Below are 27,481 nucleotides of genomic sequence, written 5' to 3'. Positions count from 1 at the left end.
TTCACTATATACAATTCTATATGGTTTGCTTTTTTTTAATGCACATGTAACTTTTTTATGATGGAAAATTTTAGTTTAAGTTATATACCTGAATTTTACAGAAATAATTTGGCAAAGATTTTAAAACACTGATAATCTCCAGTGTTGGACAGGCTGTAGGGAAACAGGCATTCTCCTTCACTGTTATTTTTATTATAAACAGGTATGGCCCTTTTGGAACACAATTTTAGAACATCTATCGAAATTTCCTACAAAAATATTCCTACAAATGTGCAAGGATATCAATTATGATATATATATATATATATTTATGCTATGGAATGTATTAAAAAGAATGATAGAGATCTCTATGTACTAACAATAAGACAGGATCAGTAAAGATGTCAATTCTCCCCTAATTGATCTATAGGTTTAACTCAATTCCTATCAAAATCCCAGCAAGACTTTTTTGTAGATATAGACAAGATTCTTCTAACATTTACGTGGAAAGGCAAAAGAATAAGAAAACAATTTAGAAAAAGAATAAAGTGAAAGGAATCACTCTACCTGATAATAAGACTTACTACACAGCTACAGTAATCACGGCAATGTGCAGAGGGACAGATACATAGGTCAGCGGAACAAAGTAAACCCAGAAACAGACCCACACATTTAACTGATTTTTTACAAAGGTGCTCACAGCAACTCACTGGAGTAAGAACAGTCTTCTCAACAAACAATAATGGAACAATTGGACATCCACAGGCAAAAAGAAAATGAACCTCAACCTAAATCTCATGCCATATATAAAAATAAATTCAAAATGGGTCATGGGGCTTCCCTGGTGGAGCAGTGGTTAAGAATCTGCCTGCCAATGCAGGGGACACGGGTTCAAGCCCTGGTCCGGGAAGTTCCCACATGCCGTGGAGCAACTAAGCCCATGTGCCACAACTACTGAGCCTGCGCTCTAGAGCCCGTGAGCCACAACTACTGAGCCCACGCGCCACAACTACTGAAGCCCGCGTGCCTAGAGCCTGTGCTCTGCAACAAGAGAAGCCACCGCAATGAGAAGCCTGCGCACCGCAACAAAGAGTAGCCCCCGCTCGCCACAACTAGAGAAAGCCCGCATGTAGCAATGAAGACCCAACGCAGCCAAAAATAAATAAATTAATTATTTTTTTAAAAAATGGATCATGGATTTAAATGTACAACAATAAGAGAAAACCTTTGTGACCTTGGGTTAAGCAAAGACTTCTTAGAGACATACCGGAAGCACAGTCCAAAAAGAAAAAATTGATAAATTGGATTTCATCAAAATTAAACATTTATGCTCTTCCAAAGTTACTGTCAAAAGACTGAAAAGAAAAGACACAGGCTAGAAAAAAATCTTTGTAAATCATATATCTAGGGACTTCCCTGGTGGTGCAGTGGTTAAGAATCCACCTGCCAATGCAGGGGACACGGGTTCGAGCCCTAGTCTGGGAAGACCCCACATGCCGCAAAGCAACTAAGCCTGTGCTCTAGAGCTCGTGAGCCACAACTACTGAGCCTGCGTGCCACAGCTACTGAAGCCTGCGTGCTGCAACTGCTGAAGCCCGTGAGCCTAGAGCCTGTGCTCCACCAACAAGAGAAGCCACTGCAATGAGAAGCCCGCGCACCGTAATGAAAGAGTAGCCCCCGCTCGCCGCAACTAGAGAAAGCCCACGAGAAGCAATGCAGACCCAACGCAGCCAAAAAAAAAAAAATCATATATCTAATCATATATCTAATAAAGGGCGTACCTATAAAGAACCCTCAAAACTCATTAATCATAAGAAAACAACGCAATTAAAACCAGGGCAAAGAAATGAACAGACACTTCACCAAAGAAAATATATGGATGGCAAATAATCACATGAAAAGATGTTTAACATCAACAGCCATGAGGGGAATGCAAAGTAAAAACACAATGAGATAGATGAATGAATACTGCAGAGAAACGATGATTCATACATTGTTGGTGGGAATGCAAAGTGGTATGGGCACTCTGGAAGAGTACAGCAGTTTCTCACAAAACCACACATACATCTACCATCATATTCTTAAGCATTTATCCCAGAGAAATGAAAATTTATATTCACACAAAATCCTGTACACTAATGTTCACAGCAGCTTTATTCATAATAGCAAAATACTGGAAAACTGAATGTCTTTCAATGATTGAATGGTTGAACAAACTCTAGTGAGATGGAACACTACTCAACAATTTAAAAAATTAACTACTGACACACACAATAATTTGGATGGATCTCAAGAGAATTATATTTAGTGAAAAAAATCAATCTCAAAAATATTATATTATTCTTTATATAACATGCTCAAGTTTCAAAACTATAGAGATGGAGAAGAGCAAAGAGGTTGCCAGGGAACAAGGAGAACGGTGGGTGCACGTGGAGGGACATGGAGGCAAAGGGGTAGCGTCAGGGAGTTCTTTTGTGATGACAGACCAGTTCTAAACCTTGATGGTGGTGGTGGTGGTGTGATGGCATAAAACTGCATAAAACTATACACACGCACAAATGAATATAGATTTTTTTAAAGGTGCAAATTGAATAAGGTCTGTAATCTAGTTAATGGTAATGCATCAATATCAATTTCCTGATTTTGATATTGAACCACAGCTATGTAAGATGTCACCATTGGAGGAAGGTGGGTGAAGGGTATATAGGACTCTACACTATTTTTGTAATTTCTTGAGTCTAAAATTATTTCAAAATGGAAGCTTAAAAAAGAGGATCAGGATATATTCATGAGCAAAGAGAGCAACTTACAGAATAATTATCTATAAAAATGACAATTTTTGTAAAAAAAAAAAAACCCCAAAAGTTAAAAACTATTTATGTGTAATTACTTAACATGTTTTGTATAAGTACAGAAAAAAGTATAGACGGATATACGCCAAACTGTTACCTCTAGGGAATAAAACTATGGGAGATAGGAGCGGGAGGGCAGGAACAAGTGTTTGTTTGTTTTTTTTTTCCCCAGGAGAAGGATGGATTTACCACTTGCAGCAAGTAAGGAGAACACTGGGGATCTTTCCCAAAGCAGTGTCTCCGGAAGAAGCTTTAATATTTAATTCTATCTATTTCTGTATTGTTTGACCTTTTTGTAAGTATGAATTATTAAAGAGGTCTATCTGACAGGAATGTGAATGATAGGTTAGAAAGAGATAAGTCTAAAGGCTGGGACACTGGCCAGGTGACTACTTATTGTAATAATTTAGGCAAAATATAATGAGGGTTTTAGTGATATGCTGGAAGTTGGGGATTTATTCAAGGGAAAGAATCAAAAGTAACTCTGAGGTTTCCAGATGTAGCTACTCAGTGATGCTAGTACCTCATTCAACCCAGATTGGAAACAGTAAAGGAGTGAGTCAAGTAAAGGACAGAGGGAGAAAACTGGAATAGAGAAAGGTTGGAAGAACACTCAGTTTGAAGCATGTTTCAAGTTCCACTGGGACATCCAACAGGAAATGTTCAGCAAGTGGTTGGGATATATATAGATCTTTCCCCAGAATAGAGTTGAGAGTCATCAGGGAAGAGGTAGTAATTAAAGTTGTAGGAACAGGCAGAAAAACATTCAGTAAAGGAGATTGAAAAGGAATGGTCAAAGAGGTAGGAGGCAAGTAAGAGCTGAAAGTTGTTATGAAGCCAATCATACTACAGTTTCAAGGAAGAAATGGTCAGTAATGTCAAATACTGGGGTGAGGTTAAGATAAGGACTTGAAAAGTGCCCACTATACCAGGCAATTATGTAATACTGTTCACTTGGTATGCCGGGCAGGGTAGAACCAGATTAAAGCTAAGTGAGGCATGAATGGCAGGTAAAGAATAGGAGAGAGACGTTACATATTCGTTTAAAAGAAAAAAGAAAAGAAAAGAAAAAGAAAGAAATCCTCATCCATGCCACAACATGGATGGTTGAACCTTGGAAACATTATGCAAAGTGAAATACAAGCCAGACACAAAAGGACAAATATTCTATGTACTGTATGATTCCATTCATATGAGGTACCTAGAAGAGGCAAATTCACAGACAGCAAGTAGAATAGAGGTTACCAAGAACTGGGGGAATGGGAGAATGTGGTGACTGTTTAATGAGTACTGAGTTTCTGTCTGGGATGATGAAAAGGTTCTGGAAATTGATAGTGGTGATGGTTGCACAACACTGTGAGTGTACTTAATGCCACTGAATTGTAAACTTAAAAATGGTTAAAAAAGGTAAATTGTTATGTTGTGTAGATTTTACCATTTTTATGATCAAAAGAGATTTTATTCTCTTCAGTGACGTGAGAGACTTAACCTGTATGTAGGAATACTTATATCTTGGCCCCAATCTAAGGAGAGTCATTGACAGAAAAAAACAAAGAACCTTAATATTTATTAATGGCCAAACTTACAGAGTAGTCTCAAGGACAGACTTAGAAACTAGTATACAGAAATACTTTAAGCATTATATTAACCTATGAACAATACTATTCTTCAAACTGATTGAAACCTTTAGATTTAATAATCACTTTGGGGGCGGGGAGCACATGTACAACAGTAGCAAAACTTTTAAATTAACTAGGAATAGGGACTTCCCTGGTGGCGCAGTGGTTAAGAATCCTCCTGCCAATGCAGGGGAAACGGGTTCGATCCCTGGTCCGCGAAGATCCCACATGCCATGGAGCAACTAAGCTCGTGCGCCACGACTACTGAGCCCACGCACCGCAACTACTGAAGCCCACGTGCCTAGAGCCCATGCTCTGCAACAAGAGAAGCCACTGCAATGAGAAGTCCGCGCACCGCAACGAAGAGTAGCCCCTGCTCGCTGAAACTAGAGAAAGCCCACGTGCAGCAACGAAGACCCAATGCAGCCAAAATTAAAATAAATTTATAAATTAATTAATTAACTAGGGAAAAACTCAACAAGAAAAAAGTAGATGCTCAATAGCAACAAAAACTATAAAACATATAGAAATAAACAAAAGATGCCTAGAAATTATACAAAAAACCTAGAAGTTTTTGTTGCGGGAGGTAAAAGAAAATGTGAACAAATGAAGAAACATGAGCTCCTAGATGAAGAAATGTATTATTATAAAGATATACACTCTCTTCAAATTAATCCACAAATTAGAAAAATGTCAATATTATCTACCTACCTACCTATCTATTTATGGACAAGATAGAATCTAACAAAAATGATCCTAGAGTGTATTTAGGATACTTGGGTGAAGATAGTCTAGCAGAGGAATTTAAAATTATAAAGTCTGAATGATGATCACAGTGATACTATCTGGTGGTAACAGTGCAGACTGGATAAACAAACACATAAAACAAAATAGAAAGCTCCAAAATAGGTTCAAGAATATATATAAGAATTCAGTATATGATAAAGGTGGTATTTTGTACTAATGTAGAAAAGGATAGTCTATTCCATAAATACAACTTGGACACTGGCTGATCCTTTGGAAGAGAAAATAAGTTAGATATTTACCTTATACCTTAGATTCTATTTATAAAAATCAATAAACATTCAAACGTTTAAAATGTTATATGTATTAGAAAAAAAAACAGTTGGATATCTTGGGGGTAGGGAAGGTCTCTTAAACAATTATACCAAAGATAGAAATTATAAAGGCAAAGACTGATAAATGTAACTACATAAAAATGAAGTTTCTGTATGTCAGAAAATACCATAAACCTGAAAGACCTCTGGGCATGATAGAGTAACTGCTATTGGACTAGTCTTCCCACTGTAACCGGAAAACTGGAAAAAACATATGAAACAACTGTTTCCAACCAGGAAGTATAGGACTGTGATTCTTGGGAGAAAGGAAATAAAGGAAGTGAGCCCTACAGTTGTCCTTGACTTTCTGCCAAACCCAAGAAAAGCACAGCAGTCTTGCTAAGCCATAGAGCCAGATAGTGGAGTCTGAGGAGGCTAAAACAGCTGTAAATTGCAGGACAGATCTGGAGAGAAGAGAACTCCACAGAAAAATAACCTAAGATCTTCAGAAAGGCTCTCTTGAGTCTTCAGCTGAATACTAAGCTGCACATGTCCGGAAAGAGTCCTATAAGCAGAACAACTATTAGAGCTCACACAGGGTTGGGAATTACTCAAACAAAAGTGTAGGAAAAAACTACCCTAGAGATTTTTTGGGTAAATTTATTTTTTATCTAATCTAGATTGTAGGGTCCTATTGAGCATTCTAAAACGTCAGGCGCTCAGATTTTATGATATATCATCTACTTATTGCAGGTAAGATGGCTTCTTCTTGGAGTTGACTTTTTGGTTTGAAGAACACCGGAGGAGGAACTTGCTAGGAAATTCTTTGGGAAAAGGGATTTCGTCATGAATAGCTCGGCATAATCTATTGGTACAGACTATGCAGTTTACCTTAAATTTAAATCAAACGTTAAGTATTAAGGCCTCTGCCAACTACTTAAGACTTTGTGGCTTTGTTAAGACCAGTAAAAAATGTGGGCTGTGTTTTTCAGATAGGATTTCTTTATCTGTATGACTCTCTCACTGACATGGAATGTTGTGTGCCTTTTAAGACTACTGCAAACAGTTCCAATCCCAAGTTTTGGGTTTCCTTGATTATTAACGTTCCTTCAAATGTAATTTGAACATGAACAGAGGCTCTGAGATTGATTCAGTACCTATGTGGTATCTGGAAGGCCTAAAGGCCTAAACTCCGATATCAGTGTGCAGTCCATCACCACCACCTCAAGTACAAGACTGTGTCCTCCAATGTGTACTGCATACTTCCAGGTGCAGTTTCATCTGGAGTATTACTTATCTTCCACTTGTTGCCCGATGATAACCTTAGTGTTAAGCATTCTAGCTATGTACAATATAGCTCATGTGTCATATACATGATAATACGGGATATGTCAATGAAGGTATATAAAATGCTATGGAAATACGCCACTATGCAGTGTGATATTATGTGTGAAAGATCTGAATGGAAAGAGTCAAAATAATGTTAACTAGAGATACCATTCTACTAATTTTGGTTAGTAAAATTTTTTGAAATAAAAATTTTAAAGCAGGGAATAGATTCCACATGGACTTTGTTACTGTTAATTAGAAACAGGCAGGTTCGTATCTGGCCAAACCAACACAGTTTTAAACAAAAGTATTATTTTGTGTATAGTACCTGATGGTAGGAAACATCTCATATGTGCCTTCAACTCCATGATGGGTGTCCTTTTAGTATAAAAAATGTGACATTTCTTATCTCATGACACCACTTACCCTTACAGCCCTATTCAGAGGTTTCTTACACTCTCACCCACTGGTTAAGGATGCAGGGAAGACAGCCTTCCAGGCTGTCCACTGCTGCTACCAAATTATTATTTACTTCCCCTTGGGGAAAAGAAAAAAATCCCTCCTACTTTGAGGCTGGTTCTCTACTATGCCAGAGGTTGAAAACCAGCTGCCTTGGAGCCAGATTTGGCCTGCAGATAGATGTTTTTATTTGGCTTGCACAGTTAAAAAAATTTTTTTTAACTATTTGCAAATATGAAAAAATTGGGAAATGTCTAACACACACAAATCCAGATTTTCAGCTTCTCCTGAAAAATTAAGATACCTAGTGACACTGGATACTCATCTCCTTAGGAAAACAATCAGATGTAGTAAAGTACAAGCCTCTTTAGATGGAATATGTACTCTTCCAGTTTACCACAATCCACACCTGGCCCACCTCACTCATTTACATTACTTGCGTGGCCCCTATAGGCCACTTGAGTCTGAGATCTTTGCTCTTCACCTTTACTCACCATCATTAACCTACTCACATTCACCAAGGACTTGCACACCTGGCACAATCTTCTTGGCTCCAAATCCCTCCCCATCATGGTGGGTTACTCTAACGTTCACATGTACCACCCATCCAAAATCCTTGCAAATCTTCATGCCAATGGTTCGCATCTCCACTCCAGCCAAACATATCCACGACTATATCCAGAATGTTGTCTTTACTAAAAACTGCTTCACCTCTGAAAGTTTCAATGCCAACATACTACACTTCCTTATCACAGCCTTGTATCTGTCCAGTTTTTTCATTCTCTCTCTCTGATCTCAAGGAAACTTGCATCCCCATTAACTCCTGTCTCTATCAAGCCTCTCCTGGCTTTAGTTCAAAAACTAAGGCAATGTGTAGCAGTATACTGAAGAAAGCTATAGGATCACTGTCATTTATCTTTCTTCATCAGCAGTTTTACTTGAAGATGGAGGTGAGAGTGGGGGTGGGGGAGGGGGAGGATATAAAATAATTTGGTAAGAAATTTGAAACATGTTAAAGTACAAAGAGATTTCGCCTAATACAAAATCAGTATAAATTTAAAAGATAAAACATGAATTGCCACAAAAATTTCAAGCTTTTGTAGAGCTGCTTTGGGATAGTCCCCCTAAACTAGAGGCTACGTAGTCATAATCCTCTGCTATAAAGGGACCTTTGGTGACAAAGTTTGAGAAGCTCAACCATCAACTTTTTTTTTCTTGCTAACACTGTCAATTCCCGATCTCTGTGACACATCCAGAAACAAAATCCCAATCCTGAATCAATTCTACCATCTGCCTTGTTTCCTCACGTGGTTTGATGAGCACTGACAAGTTACCCAACTGTGCCAATTGATGCTGTTATAAAAATGAATGATCTCCAACTTCAGCTGGACCCTCAAAGGCTGCTCAATATTTCTGAAATGTCTCTAAGTCAGCTCCTTTTCAAATTTCCTACAACAGATAATTCAAACCCTTATCTACATTTCTCTTCAAATTCTGTCTCCCACCACCTCACCCACTCTTAGCAAAAGACCCCGTTTGCTACTTTGCAGAGAAAATGAGAGGCTACTGGGCAGAAACTTTCTCAATGTTTATATTCCCATTCTCATAGGGATCCTATCTTATATTCTTAATTTTCTTCTCTTTCACCTATACAAACGTCCCCTCTGTCCAAATGCCTTCGTCCCCTCCAAAACATTGATTACAGTCTTCCATCTTCCCTTCACGGGCAAATTTCAGTCTCCACTTAATTCTCACTCATCTATATCTTCTGTAGTCTGGCTTTTGATTCTACCACTGCACTGAAATAGCTCTTCTAATGACCGTTCTCTTTGGTCTTCTCCGTAGCACTTGACCTGTTGGCCATTTTCCTCTTCTCTTGGTTTCCAGGACATTACTCTCTTCTGGTTTTCCTTCTTTCACTCCGGTCACTCCTCAGTATTCTCCACCTGATCCCTTAAATGTTGATTTGGTATTTGTTGAGTATATTCTCATCCTACATTCTCTCTTAACAGTGGTTCTTAACTTTTTTGGGTCACATACAACTTTGGTAATATGATAAAGCTATGGTCTGAAAAACATACAACCATATTTCACCTACAGCATCAGGGGGTTCAAGGAATGTACCCTACTCCCTATTTGAGCTCATGCACTTATATTTTTATATGCTGATGATTTGAAAAAAATATCCATATGTACAAATAGTACAGACTTCTCTTCTGAGCTTTGGACCTCTATATAGCTAACTACCTACTGAAAGTCTTCACTTGGATGTCCTATCTCAATACAAGATAGCCCAAATTGAACTCTACCACTTTTCTCCAAAACCACTCCTCCTGTATTTCCTATTACAGTCAGCCCTCTGTATCCACAGGTTCTGCAACCACGGAAATCAACCAACTGTAGATTGAAAATATTTGCAAACAAAATTCCAGAAAGTTCCAAAGAGCAAAACTTGATTTTTCTGCACACTGGCAACTATTTACATTGTATTTATAACTACTTACACAGCATTTACATTGTATTGGGTATTGTAGGTAATCTAGAGATGATTTAAAGTATATGGGAGGATGTATGTAGGTTATATGCAAATACTATGCCATTTTATATAAGTGACTTGAGCAACTGTAGATTTTGGTATCCATGGGAGTCACGGAACCAATCCCCTGCAGATATCGAGGGACAACTGTATTAGTCAATGGCACCACCAGTTTGCCCAAGTCAGAATTCTGAATGTCATCTGACTTATCCATCCTTCCAAAAAACGGAAATTTCTTTATTTTTAATTACAAAAGTATTTCATGCTCAATTAAAAAAATTCAAACACCTAAGTACAAAAAAGTATAAAGTGAAGATTATCCTCCACCTCTCCCTTTAGTAATTCTACTCTGTGACAACAATTGAACAAAATAGTGACTGAGCCCTTTAGATGGGGGATGTGCTCTCCAGTTCATCCATTCCTACTGAGCCTGTTTTACTCATTTATGTTACCTGTCTGGCCTCCATAGGATCTGAATTTGCAACTCCTTCTGTAAATACTGTTGAGTGATCTAGTTTTCAACAGTACATATCTTGGATATATTTTGATATCAGCATATGTAAGGTACAGCTTTATTTGTTAGCTAATCTACCATTCTGATGGCTAAACAGTATTCTGTCATATAGATGTACCATAATTTAACCAATTTCCTATTGTTGGATATTTAGAATGCTCCTATATTTTTGCAATTACAAACAATGTTGCAATTACAAACATATGTACATTTGTACGTATGCCTTTGCAAACCTATGTGGAGTATTCCTTTGAGAGATGAACTTGCTTAGTCAAAGGGAATACACATTTATAGTCCTCTAAAAAGTTTGTACTGATTTATGTTCTCACCAAGAGCATAAGAGTACTTGGCATCATTTTGAATTCTCCCTGTCCTTTACCCATACGCTCAACTTCCAACCATTTATGAAGGTATCAATCCTACTTCCTCAATATCTCTACCATCTGTCCCCATCTTTCCATTCTTATTGCTACTTAACTTAGTTCAAGCTCTCAGTACTTTTAACTTGGACTGCTGTCAATAGTTTCTTTACTGGTCTCCATATTTCATTTCCCCTCCTATCTATTCTTCAGATAGCTTCCAGGATGATCTTACTAAAATACCTGTTATGGTGGTCTGTCCTTTTAAAGGCATACTAGGCCTTTCATTACTTGGCCCCATCTAACTTTAAAAACTAATCTCTTAACACCAAAACTAGCTCCCACTTTGCACCCTAGCCAAACTCAACTATTTGCACTGCCCTATCCAAGGCACTCTCATCTTTTTAGCATTTGCACTCTCTACCTGGAACTTCTTCCCCACCCTTCTCCACTTGACTATTTGCTTGGCACAGCAGGTGCTCACTAAAGAATTAGCTACAATAATCATCATCCTTCAAAATTTAGCTCAAAAATCACCTCCTCATGAAAGAGTTTCCTGCCTTCCATACCAGTAGAAAACTTGGAAAACATACAAAAGATGAAAATGAAGGCAACCGTAACCTTACATCTCAGAAATAATCACTTATCACCAGCACGTCTTTTTTCTATGTATCTTTTCTTAAAAGCATAACTGAGATGACATAAAGTTATGTGTTCTGCTTTTCTCACTTAACATTCTAAGCACTTTTGTCATTAGTTTGTTTTTTTTTTAACACCTTTATTGGAGTGTAATTGCTTTACAATGGTGTGTTAGTTTCTGCTTTACAACAAAAAAATATGGAACGCTTCACGAATTTGCGTGTCATCCTTGCGCACGGGCCATGCTAATCTTCACTGTATCGTTCCAATTTTAGTATATGTGCTGCCAAAGTGAGCACTGTCATTAGTTTTTAAAATAAGCTTTCAATCTTTACATAGCAATCCATCATACAGGTGGCACAATAACTAGTCATTCCCTTTACATTAACCGTTCAGGTTATTTCTAATTAATATAAATGACATTATCATGAACAGCTTTGTCTATATCTCTGATTAGGATAGATTATCCTACCACGTGCTAAGCACTTACATGCATTATTTTATTTAATCCTCACGATAGCCCTCTGAGGAGGGTATTATTATTTTCCCCATTTTACAGAAAAGAAAGCAGAGTCTAAGTTACTTGTCCAAAGTCACAGTGCTATGAAGTGGTGGGGCCAATATTCAAATTCAAGTCTACCTGACCACAAAGTCTGTTCACTTAACTATTTTTGAGTCTCAATGCTGTCAAAGAGCTTTCTAAAAATGTCTAACAATGTTACACTGCCAACAGCATATGTGAGAGTACCTGTCTCACTAGCATTTTGAATACTTCCATTAAAAAAGAAATTGAAAAAAAAAGAGAGAAATTGAGCTCATCTAATAGGCAAAAAAATGGTGTGTTTCAATTTGCATTTCTTTGATTACTAGGTACAACTGAATATTCATTTTCATTTGGTATTTAATTTTTGTCTTCTGTGATTTGTCCATCTGCCCTCTTCTCATTTCAATTAGCATCTTCTGGGTTTTTCTTGTTGCCTTACATAAGCTCCTCATACATCTGCCCTCTATCTTCAGGCAGTCATTACCAGGCCAAGCATCCTCTCTGTAACACTCTTGCTTGCTTATTACTTGTTATACTCATTTTTAGACACCTGTGAGCCTGCCAACTTCTATTACCAGAATTTTGGCTGATTAGCTTTAGGTGCTTTCAGGAGACAATAATGGAGAAATAAATGACCTGACAGAAGTCATTTCCACTTTCCAATCAGCAATAAGAAGGGCACAAGGGACGACGCAGATTCTTTTAACGCAACCCAGATGGAACAAAAGTGGAAGGTTCATCTCCTACAACTTCTTTTTTTTAAAAAAAATTTATTTATTTTATTTATTTATTTTTGGCTGTGTTGGGTCATCGCTGCTGCGCGCGGGTTTTTCACTAGTTGCGGCGAGCGGGGGCTACTCTTCGTTGCGGTGCGCGGGCTTCTCATTGCGGTGGCTTCTCCTGTTGCGGAGCACGGGCTCTAGGCATGTGGGCTTCAGTAGTTGTGGCTCACAGGCTCTAGAGCACAGGCTCAGTAGTTGCGGCGCACGGGCTTAGTTGCTCCGCGGCATGTGGGATCTTCCCGGACCAGGGATCGAACCCGTGTCCCCTGCATTGGCAGGCGGATTTGCAACCACTGCGCCACCAGGGAAGCCCTCCTACCACTTCTCTTAATGAAATATATAGGTTCTAGTCAAGTACAGTTCCTTGAACTTGCCCTGTTCTTTCATTCCTCCATGATATTCTATTCACTATACCCAGAATACCCATTTCCTCATCTGTCTTTCTGGTTGTCCCCTCCGTCACCTCCTCTTTCTAATTCTCTGTCCCTTCTATCTGGCAAACTTAACAGCCACACTACTTGGGTTCCTGAATATTGTGCAGAAAAGTCATACAATCAGGTGGATTTTTAGCTGAGACCTCAGTATGCTAGGCAATTCTCTCAAATGCCCTTAGCTCCCTCTTCTGTTTTGCTTCAGGAGTTATTTGGGATTGTCATTTTGCTGCCTAATTCTTTCAACGTTTTTCCATTTAGGATAATGTAAAAGCTCTTAAGTATGACACACGGCATACACTAGGCCCTCTTATGATTTGACACCTGTCTACTTCTCTATATATAACCAGTCATTCATCAACAGTTACACTTAACTGCAACCCCAATAACTTGTTTCTTAAACCCAAGATGTAATTTCAGGTCCCTGTGCCTTCATATATTGCTCTTCTCCCTGCCTAGAACGCTTTCTCCTCATTTTTTGGTTAGCAAACTCCATTGATCTTTAGAACTCAGCTTAAGAAAACTCTCTTCCAGAAAGCTTCCTCTAATCCCACTCTGATTTAGATATCCTGTTTCTGTTTTCCTTTGGCACTCTGTGAATGCATCTAGCATAATACTTAAGTTCTGTAATTTTTCTTTTCTGTTTTCCCAACTAAACTATAACCAATTTGGAGGCAGAGAACATATCTAATTTGACTTTATATTTGTAACATCTATCAGTGCCAGCACATATTAGGTGCTCAACTGATGTTCACTTAAGTGAGCCATTCAAAACTGAACTGTATTAACTTGTTTATGAAGCCTTCCCTAACCCTTAGGTGAAGGTACTCCTTCCTCTCCTCTAGGGCACTTTGTACATCCTTCTAATATAGCCCTTGCCAAGCTGCATTTTAACTGTTTCTCTTCACTGACATGAGGACAATGATATCTTTCCCACTGGTAGATTAAGTAGCTAGCACAGCACCTGAGATACATTATTCAATCATTTCACATATTGAGCAAAAACCCCATGCTCTGAGGAAGCACACCCATAGGTGAGTTTTCACATCTCATGGAAAGCAGTGATGGCCCAAAGTAATATCCATTTGATTTTTATTCTCATCTCATTTTTCGGTGCTTTCCGAAGTTTAGAAAATAAATATACATTGTTTTTTCATCATTAAACGTTATTAGCAAACTTTACAGAACACACTAAAGTACATGCCTGTTTTAAAAAAAAATGCAGAGTAAGTCACATGACTGATTCTGCTGACTATCATGGCTCAAGCCTGCTTTATGCACTTAAATTTTAATAATGCTAACTAATGTTGGATGGATATATTGATGGAAAGAGAAAAAAAGGAGAAATACCCACCATTGTATTTAACACTGTTGGCCAGAATAAGGTTGACATCGTCTAGAAAGCTCTCCCGACTCTGATACTTGTGCTTGGAGATATTCTGTGATTAAAAGAATCAGGGACTCAGATACACAAAGTTACTTGGTTCCCAAAAGACATTTTTAGACCAAATCACTCACCTTACGTATGGTCTCTAAATCCATTGGACTGACAATCACTTTGTAATAATCTGGAACAAACTTCTTATTAACTGGGTGATGAAATGGCCAAGACTAGCAAAAAGAAAGCATGAGAAATTAAATGGAAACCATTCTTTATACCAGAGATTCTCAAACTTCACTGGGTCACAAATATTCTTAAGACTCCGACAAAAGCTATGGACCCTTTTCCCAGAAAGACACATAATCATACAAAACTTTGCATATAATTTAAGGGGATTCCTTTATGGGTTCATGTGCCCTGGTAGGGTAAGGATCCCTACTCTATATTCACAATTAAAATCTCTCATTCCCTTGTCCCATGCAGAAGGTTTACACCAGGGGTCCCCAACCCCTAGGCCATGGACCGGTACCGGCCCGTGGCCTGTTAGGAACGGGGCCGCACAGCAAGAGGTGAGCGTCGGGCAGGCGAGTGAGTGAGCAAGTGAAGCTTCATCTGTATTTACAGCCACTCCCCATCGCTCGCATTACCGCCTGAGCTCCGACTCCTGTCAGATCAGCAGACTCCTGTCAGATCAGCAGCGGCATCAGATTCTCACAGGAGCGTGAACCCTACTGTGAACTGCGCATGTGAGGGATCTAGGTTGCGCGCTCCTTATGAGAATCTAATGCCTGATGATCTGAGGTGGAGCTGAGGTGATGATGCTAGCGCTGGGGAGTGGCTGCAAATACAGATTAGCAGATGATAATTAATGATAATTAGCAGAGAGGTTTGACTGCACAGAGACCATAATAAATCAACGGCTTGCAGACGCATATCAAAACCCTATCAGTGAGTGGCAAGTGAAAACAAGCTCAGGCCTCCCACTGATTCTGCATCATGGTGAGTTGTGTAATTATTTAATTATACATTACAATGTAATAATAATAAAGTACACAATAAATGTAATGCGCTTGAATCATCCTGAAACCGTCCCCCACCCACCATCCGTGGAAAAATTGTCTTCCACGAAACCGGTCCCTGGTGCCAAAAAGATTGGGGACTCTGGTTTATAGCGTTACTGCATACACAACATATGCCTACAACACAAAAGGAAACTCAGTTCAGAATTCCCTAGGGAGGATCATTACAACAAAATGATACACAGAATCAACATGGTACCCCTGTCATAAAGTTGCAAGACAAAAAATGAAACAAAAAACAACAAACGCGGGACTTCCCTGGTGGCACAGTGGTTAAGAATCCGCCTGCCAATGCAGGAGACATGGGTTCGAGCCCTGGTCTGGGAAGATCCCACATGCCTCGGAGCAACTAAGCCCGTGAGCCACAAGTACTGAGCCTGCACTCTAGGGCCTGTGCGCCACAACTACTGAGCCCGTGTGCCGCAACTACCGAAGCCCGCACGCCTAGAGCCTGTGCTCCACAAGAGAAGCCACCGCAATGAGAAGCCTGCACACTGCAACAAAGAGTAGCCCCCGCTCACCACAACTAGAGAAAGCCCGCGCGCAGCACGAAGACCCAACGCAGCCAAAAATAAATAAATAAATAAATAAATAAATAAATAAATAAATAAGGGAAAAAAAGACAATGAATGCTGGGTAATTATCAAACTCTCATTTGTTAAGAAGCACCTCTAAATCCAAAACCTCCCATTAGCTGGCATCCTAATTTCTCTCCAGGGCTATTCAGGAGCATTAAAATACTGAATGTCAACAACAGGTATAAAGAACCTCTCTATATCACAGATTCCTGGCCTCTTTGATATCAATAATGCACTCATAGAGCAAAACAGTTTCTTTTTAAAATTATATACCATTTTGAATTGACAAACACCACGCTCCAGACTCCCCAACATACATACACATGGCACACATCCTTTCACCCTTTCCTCTCCCCTGTACTATCTTCACAATATTTAACACACAGACCACTTACATCTGGAACTGCCATCATTTTCTGGGTGACAATGTTGTCCAGAATAAAAGAAAATGCCACTTGGTCATCGTCATCCAGCAAGGGGTTGATAGCTTTCTCTAAACGAGCCAATTTGTCTTCTTTCTGACATGAAACAAAGCAAAGGAAAGGCAGGGGTTTCCCTGAGGTATAATCACCATAGAGTATTAAGGATAATTTAAGGTTCAGTTGTCTATTGCCCTTGTCCCAAAAAGTCTAACTTTGAATTGTGGCCTATTCAGTTCCAGACAAAAAGTCCAGATAAGAGAAATAATATTCCAGTAAAAGGATCAAAAGAGATGTACTGACCAATTCCTTTAGGTATTCTATCTTCTATTCTTGTAGAACATCAAAAATATACATCCCTGGGCATCAATAGCTTAGCTCCCACAACAAACACATCTTCACCAAATTAAGTTTTAATTATCAGACTGCTTTTGCCATAAAACTATTGCTGAAAACACTGAACACATTATTGTTGAGTAGTGACTTTTGTGTAAGGGAATCTAACCCAATAAATTCATTTTAGACGGTACTAGGAAAAAGTTTGTGTGTCAACTGCTCCATATCCTCACCCACTAAAACTCAGTCTTTTGTTTTTTTGTCTTTTTTGTCCCTTTCTAAGGGAGGTATGCAGTGTTAACTAATCATGGTTTAAATTTGTATCTCCCCGGGCTTCCCTGGTGGCGCAGTGGTTGGGAGTCCGCCTGCCAGTGCAGGGGACACGGGTTCGAGCCCTGGTCTGGGAGGATCCCACATGCTGCCGAGCGGCTGGGCCCGTGAGCCACAACTACTGAGCCTGCGTGTCTGGAGCCTGTGCTCCGCAGCGGGAGAGGCCGTGACAGTGAGAGGCCCGCGCACCGCGATGAAGAGTGGCCCCCGCTCGCCGCAACTGGAGAGGGCCCTTGCACAGGGACAAAGACCCAACACAGCCAAAAAATAAAAATAAATTTAAAAACTAAAAAAAAAAAATTTGTATCTCCCCAATGATCAATCAAGTTGAGAATCTTTTCATGTTTACTGGCCATTTGGTTATCCTCTTTTATGGAATTTCTACTTCAATATTAACATCATCATACTTATATTTTTTAAGCCTATTAAGGTGCCATTTTTTTTGTTGTTAAGAAGATGAAATACAGATAGATTATCTTTTAAAAATTAAAATTTCTCCCTGCCAAAACAGTCTCTTAGCTTCAGCTGACTTCCTGGGAAGTCAATTTCCTTGGCCCTTTCTAAAGAGTTATGTGGATTTTATATTTTAATCGTAGCCCTACTATTTAATAGCCATGATGCCCAAGACAAATTAGTTTCTTCTATGGACCTCAGTTTTTCCATCTACAAAAGGGAAGGATTAGACTACATGATTTCTAAGGTCCCCTCCAGACTCTAACGTACAAAAGACCGGCTACTCCCTCATTTCTCTACTCTTCCTTCTGTTACATTCCCTACTTCCTCAATACTGGTACCTGCCAGCTTCATTCTACTGCTTTTCTCTCATTTTAAATGTCTTACCTCTTTAAGTTTTTCATCACAGAGATCCAGCATGGATTGAGAGATCTGGGTCAATGAGTGCTTCGGCCCTAGATTACAGAGGAACAATAAAAGAGATGGGACCACTAAAAATGGGAGGCAAGAGCTACCAACACCTCTCCAGATTTTTAACTCATTTACTTAATCACCTAATATGTGCCAGGCACCAGCCTAGCTGCTGGGTTAGACAAATGTATCAGTCTTATCTCCATTTTTCAGTGCCTAACACATAGCAGATGCACAATATGGATGAATAAACTAATTTTAACTCTCTCCCTTATTTGTGTATATCCATACATAGCAGTACTACTGTCGATACTGTTGCCTTTAATACCTTGAAAATAAAACTATGGATGGGGAATGACAATTTGTTTAAGGATGGCTAAGGAGACCAATGAATGATTTATAATCTTTCCATACTTAGCATACAAAATTTGTGACTGCAATTTTTGTTTGCAGAACTCATGGTTTGTGATGTCCACCCAACATATGGCTAATCCAAAGCCTTTGTCAGAAAAGAACCTCCACCCCACCTCAGACTATTACTTTAGTTTCCCTGAAATCCGTAACAAGAGCTTCACAGAATCCTCCAACTATCTCCTACATTCCCTGCTTATGGCTACCCTAATTTAAGCTCATCATAGGGATAGTGAAAACATTTTCATGTAAAAAAACAGTAATTCTGGCTACTTCCTTTCAGTATACTTTCTTATCTTCCTCTGTCAATTCTTTCGTGTAAGTGCTCCCCAGAGCCTAAAACTCAGCTCTTTTCCCAACTACTTATTAATTAGTTAACAGGGGTTTGTTTATTCATTCAACAACTGTTTAATGACTGTCTGTGATATGTTCAATGTTGAGAATAAAGGGAAAATAAGACACAGTCCCTACCTTAGAGAGTTCTTGGTTTAGTCAAAGAAAATGATACGAAAATAAAGCATTGCAAGACAGGGTGTAAGTGCTTGAAGTATCTACAGATGAAATGATATGATGTCTGGAAATACAGGCTAAACAATGAACAAGACTGGCCATATATGCTGGTGATTGTGGAACTGGGTGAATAGGTGCACTGAAGTTTATTTACTTTCTCTCTACTTCTGTATATGCCTAACAATTTCCATAATAAAGTTTTTAAAAAGTGAGTGTAAGTGCAAATAGAGGAATACACTGATTACTACGAACTATGGAGGGGTTGCAACGTGTTTTAAGTTGTTTTACAACAATTAAATCTGAGTACCAGGGAGGAGTAGGGAAGGCTTGTTGTGAATGACAATCGAGCAGTGTTATTAAACAGGAGAAGTCTATCAGGTAGACAGTAAGGCTGAAAAACATTCCAGAGGGAGGAAAAAGTATGCAAAAACATGTTAAGTAAGCAAATTCATGGAAACATGAAACAATAAATTTCACAACAGGAATCACAAGTAGTTTGGTACAACTGGAATACAGGTAGGTATGTGTGGAGGAGACATAGGAAATGGAACTTGGAAAGGCAAGAAGGGACATAGTACAATGGTCTCATAGGAGATACAAAGGCACTGGAGATTTTAAGCTAGAGAGTAATTTTTCAAATTTGTGTATCAGAAAAAAATACCCTGTCAACAGTATGAAGAATTAAGGCAAGCAGCAGAGAGAAAGTCTGGAAGCTATTGCAAGAGGTCAAACAAGAGACGACAAGGGCTTCAACTAAGATACTAGCAATGGAGACCAAAAGGAAGGGGGTGTATTCCGGCAAAATTTAGAAGGTACAATTTATGCAACTTAGTGATCTATGAGTATAGGTCAGGGAGAGTGGAATAACAATGGCCAACATTTCTAGGTTGTACAACTAGATGGACAGCAATACTAGCAATGGTGGCACTACTACTATTAACACTATTATCCGCATTTGGGTATGAGGAAGAAGGAAGATTGAGTTAGAGGGTGACGTGGTGAAAGTCATAACTTAAATTTCCAAATTTTTACGAACACTGCCACCTAAATGACCCACAAGTACCTCAAGCTCTGTATTTTCAAAGTCAACTCTTACCTTCCCATTCCCCTTCCAAGCTGATTTTTGTTTATGCATTTATCCTTGTCACCTTGAATGACAGTTGGGACTAATAAATTTATTCTTCCTTTGTATGTGTCTTGTACTCTGCTAGGCCCTTGGAATACAAAGATGAATAGTCTCTCTAGGAGGTCACAAAGTGATGGGAAAATCAGATATATAAACAATTATATATAACACATAAGAGCTATAAAACTTGATTTAATTGTGTTAGGGGGGGCACAGAGGATTGAAAAAATGGGTGCTTTGGGCAATCTGAATAAGTCTTCATGAAGAGATGATATGAGTTGGTCTCGAAATATGACTGGAAATGGAATAAAGGGCACTCCAGACAAAGGGCAAATACTGTACAAAGGCATGAAGACATGGTATAGGATATTTAGTTAAATACAACATTGAGCATAGCAGGAGTCTCTATCTATAGTAGGTCTGGGAGCCAGTCACTGGAGATGAGACTAGATAAATGGGTCAGGCCTGCTTGTGAAACGAATTAAAATCTAGGTACTACTATTGTCCCATGTGTGCAAGTAAGAAAACTGAAGAGGCTATGAGAGGTTAAATAAGTTGTCTAAGGTAACTCAATTAGTAACTGGCAGAGCCATAGTTCATACTCTATCTGTAACCTTAATCCCTACACTAAGGATACAACTGGAAACCAGAAAACTTTATCCTCTACATGCAGAAGCTACACTGTTTCTTGAACTCTTTAAGACTCAGAAAACAGATTTCTTCCTCCTTGCCTTTCCAGCTTTTGAGCAAAGTAGACATATAACAGCCCCTATAACAGATTTGTAGACCAACTCAAAGACAAATATGGTCAACAAGCACATACTCTGCGGGGGTTCCATCCACACTGAATGCCTCTCCCTTCTGTTTACTTAGGCTCACTCCTATCTCCCACTGCTTCTCATGCAATTGTTTCATTTCAACAGATTCTCTAAATTCTCTAGAGGATACATAAAAAAGTGGGAATAAAAAGAAGCAATACTTATTAAATGATTAAAATGTACATTACCTGATTTTCATAACCCCAAAATGCACTAATACATTGTAGGTCCTTTCAGTCAGTCTAATCTAGTCTAAATTTAGGACTAGTAAGGGATAAATAAGGATCTGAAAGGTGACCTTTGCAGTCAAAGAACAGGTGATTCTTACCATTGTAGGTTGCACTATTTTTCACAATTAGCTCCAAATGCTCTCTGAACTCTTCCCGAGATGGGTAGAGGCGTTTACGCACATTTTCACGGAGCGTCTGTAAGTCCATTGGTCGGGTGATAATTTTGTAGTAGTCCTTTACAACCTTTGCATTGACTGGAGTGTGGAAAGGGTACGTCTGTGCAAACAAGAACCAGCACCATCCATGAGCAAAGAACAGTTGCCAGACCAATTCCTGAAGACTCTCTCACATCTTACCTGTCTCTACCTGGCCATCAACTCTCAAAGGAATCTTTCTAGATGGAGCAGGTCTGTTTCCTCTACTAAATTGTTAAAAAATAAATGAAAAACTATATCCCAAAGAATTAGGAGTTCCAGGTTCCTAGGACTACACTCTACTGCCATCTATCTGAAATCACGCAGAACAGCCTTGCCACCCATACTGTAGATCTGAATGCAATGAACTCACATTTGGAAGATCTCTCATGTCATTGATGATAGACTCCAAAATGGATGACAATGTCACCATGGGGTCTGTCCGGCGCCGGTGAATGGACTTATGAGGTCTCTAAGGAAAAATAAGAAATCAGAATGCTTCTTTAGATTAAAAAAAAAAAAAACACAATAAATATATATTTTGGAAACCCGGTAATGAACAGTACACGTAATTCTCAGGGCAAGGCCAAAGGGAGAGAATCTAAGGCTATATCAGGGCCATGGCTTAGAGGGCTGGGGGAATTAATGAGAACCCTATCTGGTCAGAAAGCAGCAATGCCAATACTCACATTCAAATAGTCACAGTGAACAGTGGTTCCAACTCGCCGTTTCTTCTTGGGAGGAAGTTGCTGCTTAGGGAACTTGAGAACCAGAGATTTTCTGCGAACCTCATCTGCACTGCAATCAATAACACTTTCATAGTGTGCAGTCCCTATTTCTAGTCCCCAGAAAAAAAGCAATTACAATGAAAAAGTCCAAAGTACCTGAGCATGAGCCTGGGGAGGAAAAAGCCAAACCAAAGGCCAGACATCCACATTCTAAGGCTCAGATCAGGCAAGGCCTCATAGGATCTCCAAATTAATAAAGAACTAGGCAAGCCACAACTTCACCTCAGTTTCCTATTTGGAAGATAAGGGAACTAGGCTAAAGGAATTTCAAGAATCCTCCCAGCTCCAACATTCTATCTTTGGGTAATTAAAGGGCTAGGAAATTTAACTTACTCAGAATAGAAACAAGGAAGAAATTAAAGCAGGTTTGAAAAGAAAAACTAATTTGAGTCTCCCTCAATCATTAAAAGCCCATCCACCTTTTTCCCTTCCATCATATGGGATCAAGATACTACATTTTCCTTTTCTAATGTGCTTCAAGACGTGACTACTATAGATATTGATAAATTAAATTAACGAGGATGGAAAACAACCCTCAAATCTAAACAGAAACAGAAACAAATGAATATAACTGCATATCAAATTAATTAAAAATTATATACTCAAAAAAGAATTCAAATATATTTTGAATATAATACCCTGACTGTACAACTTCAGTGGCATATAATCCAAGGACAACAAATTACAGAAAACACCTTGAACCTACTGTACAGATTTGTTGTTGGTAGTAGTATTGGTATTGTAATTCTCAAACTATTTTGTACATATCATAGGACAGAGCAAATGAATAAATATATTGATGTTGGGAACCAAAGAAAGGATAAAAATATGAAACGGAGGAAGATGAGGAGGATGAGATAAAAATATGAAATGGAGGAAGATGAGAAGATGAGGAGATACAATTTGAATTGGAGGTATTGATATGAAGTTGTGATTTACAATATATGTATATTTCCTAGTTCTGTCTACTAAGGGCCTAGAAGCAATGACATCTCAGTGGCAATGAGCATACCTAACACCTAGATATTGGTTTCTAAATACCATTCCCCAATAAAAGGAACCAGGACTCCCTGAGAAATGGCTGATTCTGGGTCTGGGACAGGGAAATTTCAAGGACAGCCTGGAACATCTCGTGCCAAAAAGCAAAGAAGTTTTCAAAATTTATAGGGTCATTTCAAAAGGACACAGATCAGGCTTGAAGGGATCAAATTTGGGGCAATCTGGCCATCAAAATTAATAATGATGTTAATAGATTTTAATATATTAAAGTTTCCAAAAGAAAGAATTTCAGAATCTATAGTAATACCCAAACAAAAAAGGGAGGGGGAAGCTCTTCACAGAATGCCAGTTAATGTAGAAAGAATGAAAAGAATTAGAAAAACCACCATTAAGCAACCCCCAATGTAATAACTGAGCTATCAGGTAATGATCATCAATGGATGTTAAAAAACTATTGAGAGAAAGATTGTTAGCAGGATAGACCACAGTCCCTAGTGACACCTTGAAGGCAGCCTCTGAGCAGAGGACCCAGCTGAGCTGTGCCCAGACTCCTGACCCATAGAAACTGTGAGATAATAAATGTATGTTGTTTCAAGCTACTGAAAAAAAAAAAAGGGACTTCCCTGGTGGTGCAGTGGTTAAGAATCCGTCTGTCAATGCAGGGGACACGGGTTTGATCCCTGGTCCGGGAAGATCCCACATGCTGCAGAGCAACTAAGCCCACGAGCCACAACTACTCCTGAGCCTGCACGCCACAACTATTGAAGCCCGTGTGCCCTAGAGCCCACGTGCCACAACTACTGAGCCCGCATGCTGCAACTACTGAAGCCTGCACGCCTAGAGCCCGTGCTCCGCAATAAGAGAAGCCACTGCAACAAGAAGCCCACGCACCGCAATGAAGAGTAGCCCCCACTTGCCACAACTAGAGAAAGCCCACGTGCAGCAATGGAGACACAACACAGCCAAAAAAAAAAAAAAAATTAAAAAAAAAACCAGGATATTCACCCACATATTAATTACAATGGAAAAAACATACCTTTATTATAGAGGAATCTGGGGATTAACACTTTAATAAGATAATCAAAATACTGAGAAAACCTGACGTTATCTGCTTCCTGATGTGGTGCAGTAAGTACATAACACCACCTATGTTGTAATCTTGCCAAAGACATTTACTCTGAATATAATCAATGGGAAAACAGACAAATCCAGAATGTGGAATATTTTATGAGACCATTGGCCTGGACTCTTCAAAACATTCAAAGTCATGAAAACCAAAAAGGTGGGGAGGACAGTTCTAGATTAAGAGAGACTCAAAATACTTAATGTTTGAACTGGAATTGGATCCTGAAGGGGGGTGAGGGGCAGGCAATAAAGGACATTGAGACAACTGGGGAAATTTGAATAAGGACTGAATATTAGATCCTATTGAATTAATGTTAATTTTCTTACGTGTAGGAATAGTATCATGTTTGCCACATCTTTATTCTTAGGAGACGTGTGCTAAAGAATCTGAGTGAAATGCCATGATGCCTAAAACTTCCAAATGCTTCAGCAGAAAGAAAATGTTTTAGATAAATAAAGATGAAACAAATGTGACAAATGTTAACAGCTGGTGAATTTAGAGGAACAACAAACTTTATTATTCCTTCAGCTCTTCTGTAGGTTTGCAATTTTCAAACTAAAAATTTAGGGGAGAATTTTTTTTTATTTAAAAACTTTTCTACTTGATTATCAAATTCTCTGAGGGCAAGAGACAGATAAGTATAAGCACAGTTTGTCTCCTTAATCTTTTTGGATGGTCCATTATCAGAACATCTGAGATCAGGGACCTTACAAATATTACAAGTGCCTGGAAGTAGAATAGGAAGAGCATCTACTATATGCCAGGCACTATACTACATTTTTTATATAGTCTCCCTCATTTTACCTTCATAGCTACCATTGTAAGGGTGATTTTATTTTGTAAATAAGGAAACTAAGACTCAGAAAAGTTAGGCAGCATGCCCAAGGGCAAGTGGTGGAGCTTAATGAGTGCTTCACAAGACTAATTTTCATTACCGGCAACAATTAGTGAGGAAAATCCATCAAAGTTCCTATGTCCTACATTCCACTTCAGAGAACACATCACATCCACCCCTGCCACCCATTGATATCACCAACCTCCAACAGATCTCTCCCACCTGCTATCTCTTACCTCTCAATTAGCTGTTTCCCTAAGACAATCTTGGTCCCTTCAACCTTGATAAGTTCTTCATTATCATTATGAATGACTGTCTTTTCCAACTCTTCCTCCTGCTCCTCTGTCATGGCAACAGGGTTGGAAGGTGGAGCATTTGTTTGATAATAAAGGGGGCAGAATTTGTTTGTTCTCATGTGCCCAATGGCACCACAAGCCCCACATTTCAGCTGCAAAAGGAAAAGTATCAGCATGTCAGAGGTAAGCAGGCTTCTTTGTGTTAGCTTTAAGAAATATATAGAAGGTAGAAGAGAAACAAAGGCAGGCCCAGAACTTTTATTCTAACAATCATTATATGCCTTTCAACCAGAAGGCACTGGACAAAAGTGCATGTATGGAAATGACACATTAAAAACAAAATGAAATCCAGAGACTGAACATTACTTTAAAAACCAAGTGAGGGAGAAAAGGGAGAGGATTTCTACCCCCAATTTAAGTTGTAAACTATGAAAATATTAAATATGCATAAGAAAGGCTATTGGAAGCCCAAGGCTGCATTCAGCCTCACAGGCAGCCAGCATGGGTGTATTCCCAGCCTCAAGGAAAAGGCTTAATAATACCAAGTCTCCGGGAATTCCCTGGTGGTCCAGTGGTTAGGACTCCGTGCTCTCATTGCAGAAGGCCTGGGTTCAACCCCTGGTCAGGGAACTAAGATCCCACAAGCCAGGCAGAGTGGCAAAAAACCCGAAAAAACCCAAGTCTCCATCTTACTTTTGCAACTGCCCTCAGTTTCATCTGTAAAGTGGATCAATACTGTATCATACAATACTTATATAATATCACATAGAAGAAAGAAACATTAAAATACTTGATGACCTCAGTACGTGTTAACAGCAGTTCACATTGGTTGAGAATTTTACAGTTTATAAAGTGCTCCTCATGCATTATATACTTTAATACAACACCAGTGTGAGACAGGTATCATTTTATAGAAGAGAAAACAGGTTTGGAGAGGTTACGGTCACAGAGCTACTAAATGGCAGAACAAGAACCTGAACCCAGATCTTCTGTTTCCGAGTCCATGGCTCTTTCCACTGTACCACAGTTGCCTCAATTTTTTTTTTAACATCTTTATTGCAGTATAATTGCCCCACAATGGTGCGCTAGCCTCTGCCCCACAACAAAGCGAACCAGCCATACACATATATATACTTGCCTCATTCTGTGATGCACGTTACAGTTACACTGCACAGTAATATCTGGAATCCCACCTAAATTATGCAAAGCAACCTGTATGTTTTTTTCTGTTGCTTCTTTTAGCACATGCAATTTAAAAACAAGATGTGTTCATGTAAGTACATACATGTACATGTTAAAAAAAATGCACCACACCTATCTCAACTCACAGAAAATATTTCCAATGGATGAAGTATAAATGACACCCAGTGACACCAGATCAAGTCTGGTGTTGTCAGTAGCAGTCGCAAGAGTACTAATAACACCCAAGTGGCCACATCAATTCAAACTAGTTTTCCACAATACTGCCCTCATTCCCAGTAAGGGAGGATGCCAAAAGCTAAGGGAAAAGCTATGCTTTCTTAGTTATGATCACACCACATATACTTACTTTTAGGTCAGGACGCTCCTTCATTTTTTTGGGCTTCTTCTCAGGAGGACCCTTAAGCTTCTCCTTTTCCTGGTTTCGCTTAAGCCGCCTCAGTTGCTCTTGAATCCTCCGCCGTTCTTTTCGCATCTCTTCTCGATGCTGTTCATCAAAAAGGGCAAATTTACGACTAAATAATGGGGAAAAAAAAATCACAGATCCATAAGCAAACTTAAACCAAGAAGACTGTCCTGATAGCAAACATCTCAGAACTAAAGTAATCCACCAAGAATGAAACAAAAGGGGCTACCTGGCATCCCCATCTACCCTGCTCATCAGTCTTCCACGTGCAGAGAGGCACCTCTCTCAGAATGAGAAGCCCTGAGGAGTCCCTAAGATTTTTGCCAACCAACCAATGAAAACACAAAGGACCCAGTGGAACTAAAAACATGCCTTTATTTTGCAACAAATTTGGAATTCTCCCTGTGATTTGGCTTTGTTCAAACCCAAAGTTCTAAAGGCAAAATGGTTCCCA

At 39.1% G+C, this 27,481-nt stretch overlaps 1 protein-coding gene and 1 non-coding gene across 15 annotated transcripts in view; both read right to left on the bottom strand.

Moving 5' to 3' along the window:
* TAF1 (TATA-box binding protein associated factor 1) overlaps positions 1-27,481 on the bottom strand; it is a 91,358-nt gene that overhangs the window by 26,930 nt on the left and 36,947 nt on the right. For 12 of the 14 annotated variants that reach the window (XM_068532838.1, XM_068532824.1, XM_068532828.1 and 9 more), the window contains exons 24-32: positions 26,971-27,136; positions 25,362-25,573; positions 22,067-22,175; positions 21,751-21,849; positions 21,282-21,459; positions 18,065-18,132; positions 16,535-16,657; positions 14,620-14,712; positions 14,456-14,540 (exon numbers count right to left, since the gene is read on the bottom strand). In XM_068532838.1, coding sequence (XP_068388939.1) covers positions 14,456-14,540; positions 14,620-14,712; positions 16,535-16,657; positions 18,065-18,132; positions 21,282-21,459; positions 21,751-21,849; positions 22,067-22,175; positions 25,362-25,573; positions 26,971-27,136 — 1,133 coding nt within the window. Of the gene's footprint in view, positions 1-9,181; positions 9,250-12,813; positions 12,937-14,455; positions 14,541-14,619; positions 14,713-16,534; positions 16,658-18,064; positions 18,133-21,281; positions 21,460-21,750; positions 21,850-22,066; positions 22,176-25,361; positions 25,574-26,970; positions 27,137-27,481 lie in introns of those variants that run through there. The other 2 variants (XM_068532834.1, XM_068532835.1) reach the window with 2 other exon arrangements.
* On the bottom strand, positions 11,537-11,643 carry LOC137757561 (U6 spliceosomal RNA). The gene has a single exon (XR_011072401.1). It is a non-coding gene; the product is annotated as a U6 spliceosomal RNA (small nuclear RNA).

This window comes from Eschrichtius robustus, chromosome X, assembly GCF_028021215.1.
Source record: "Eschrichtius robustus isolate mEscRob2 chromosome X, mEscRob2.pri, whole genome shotgun sequence".
Taxonomy (NCBI): Eukaryota; Metazoa; Chordata; class Mammalia; order Artiodactyla; family Eschrichtiidae; genus Eschrichtius; species Eschrichtius robustus.
Note: the sequence above shows the minus strand (reverse complement) of the source record. Positions and strands in the feature narration are given on the sequence as shown.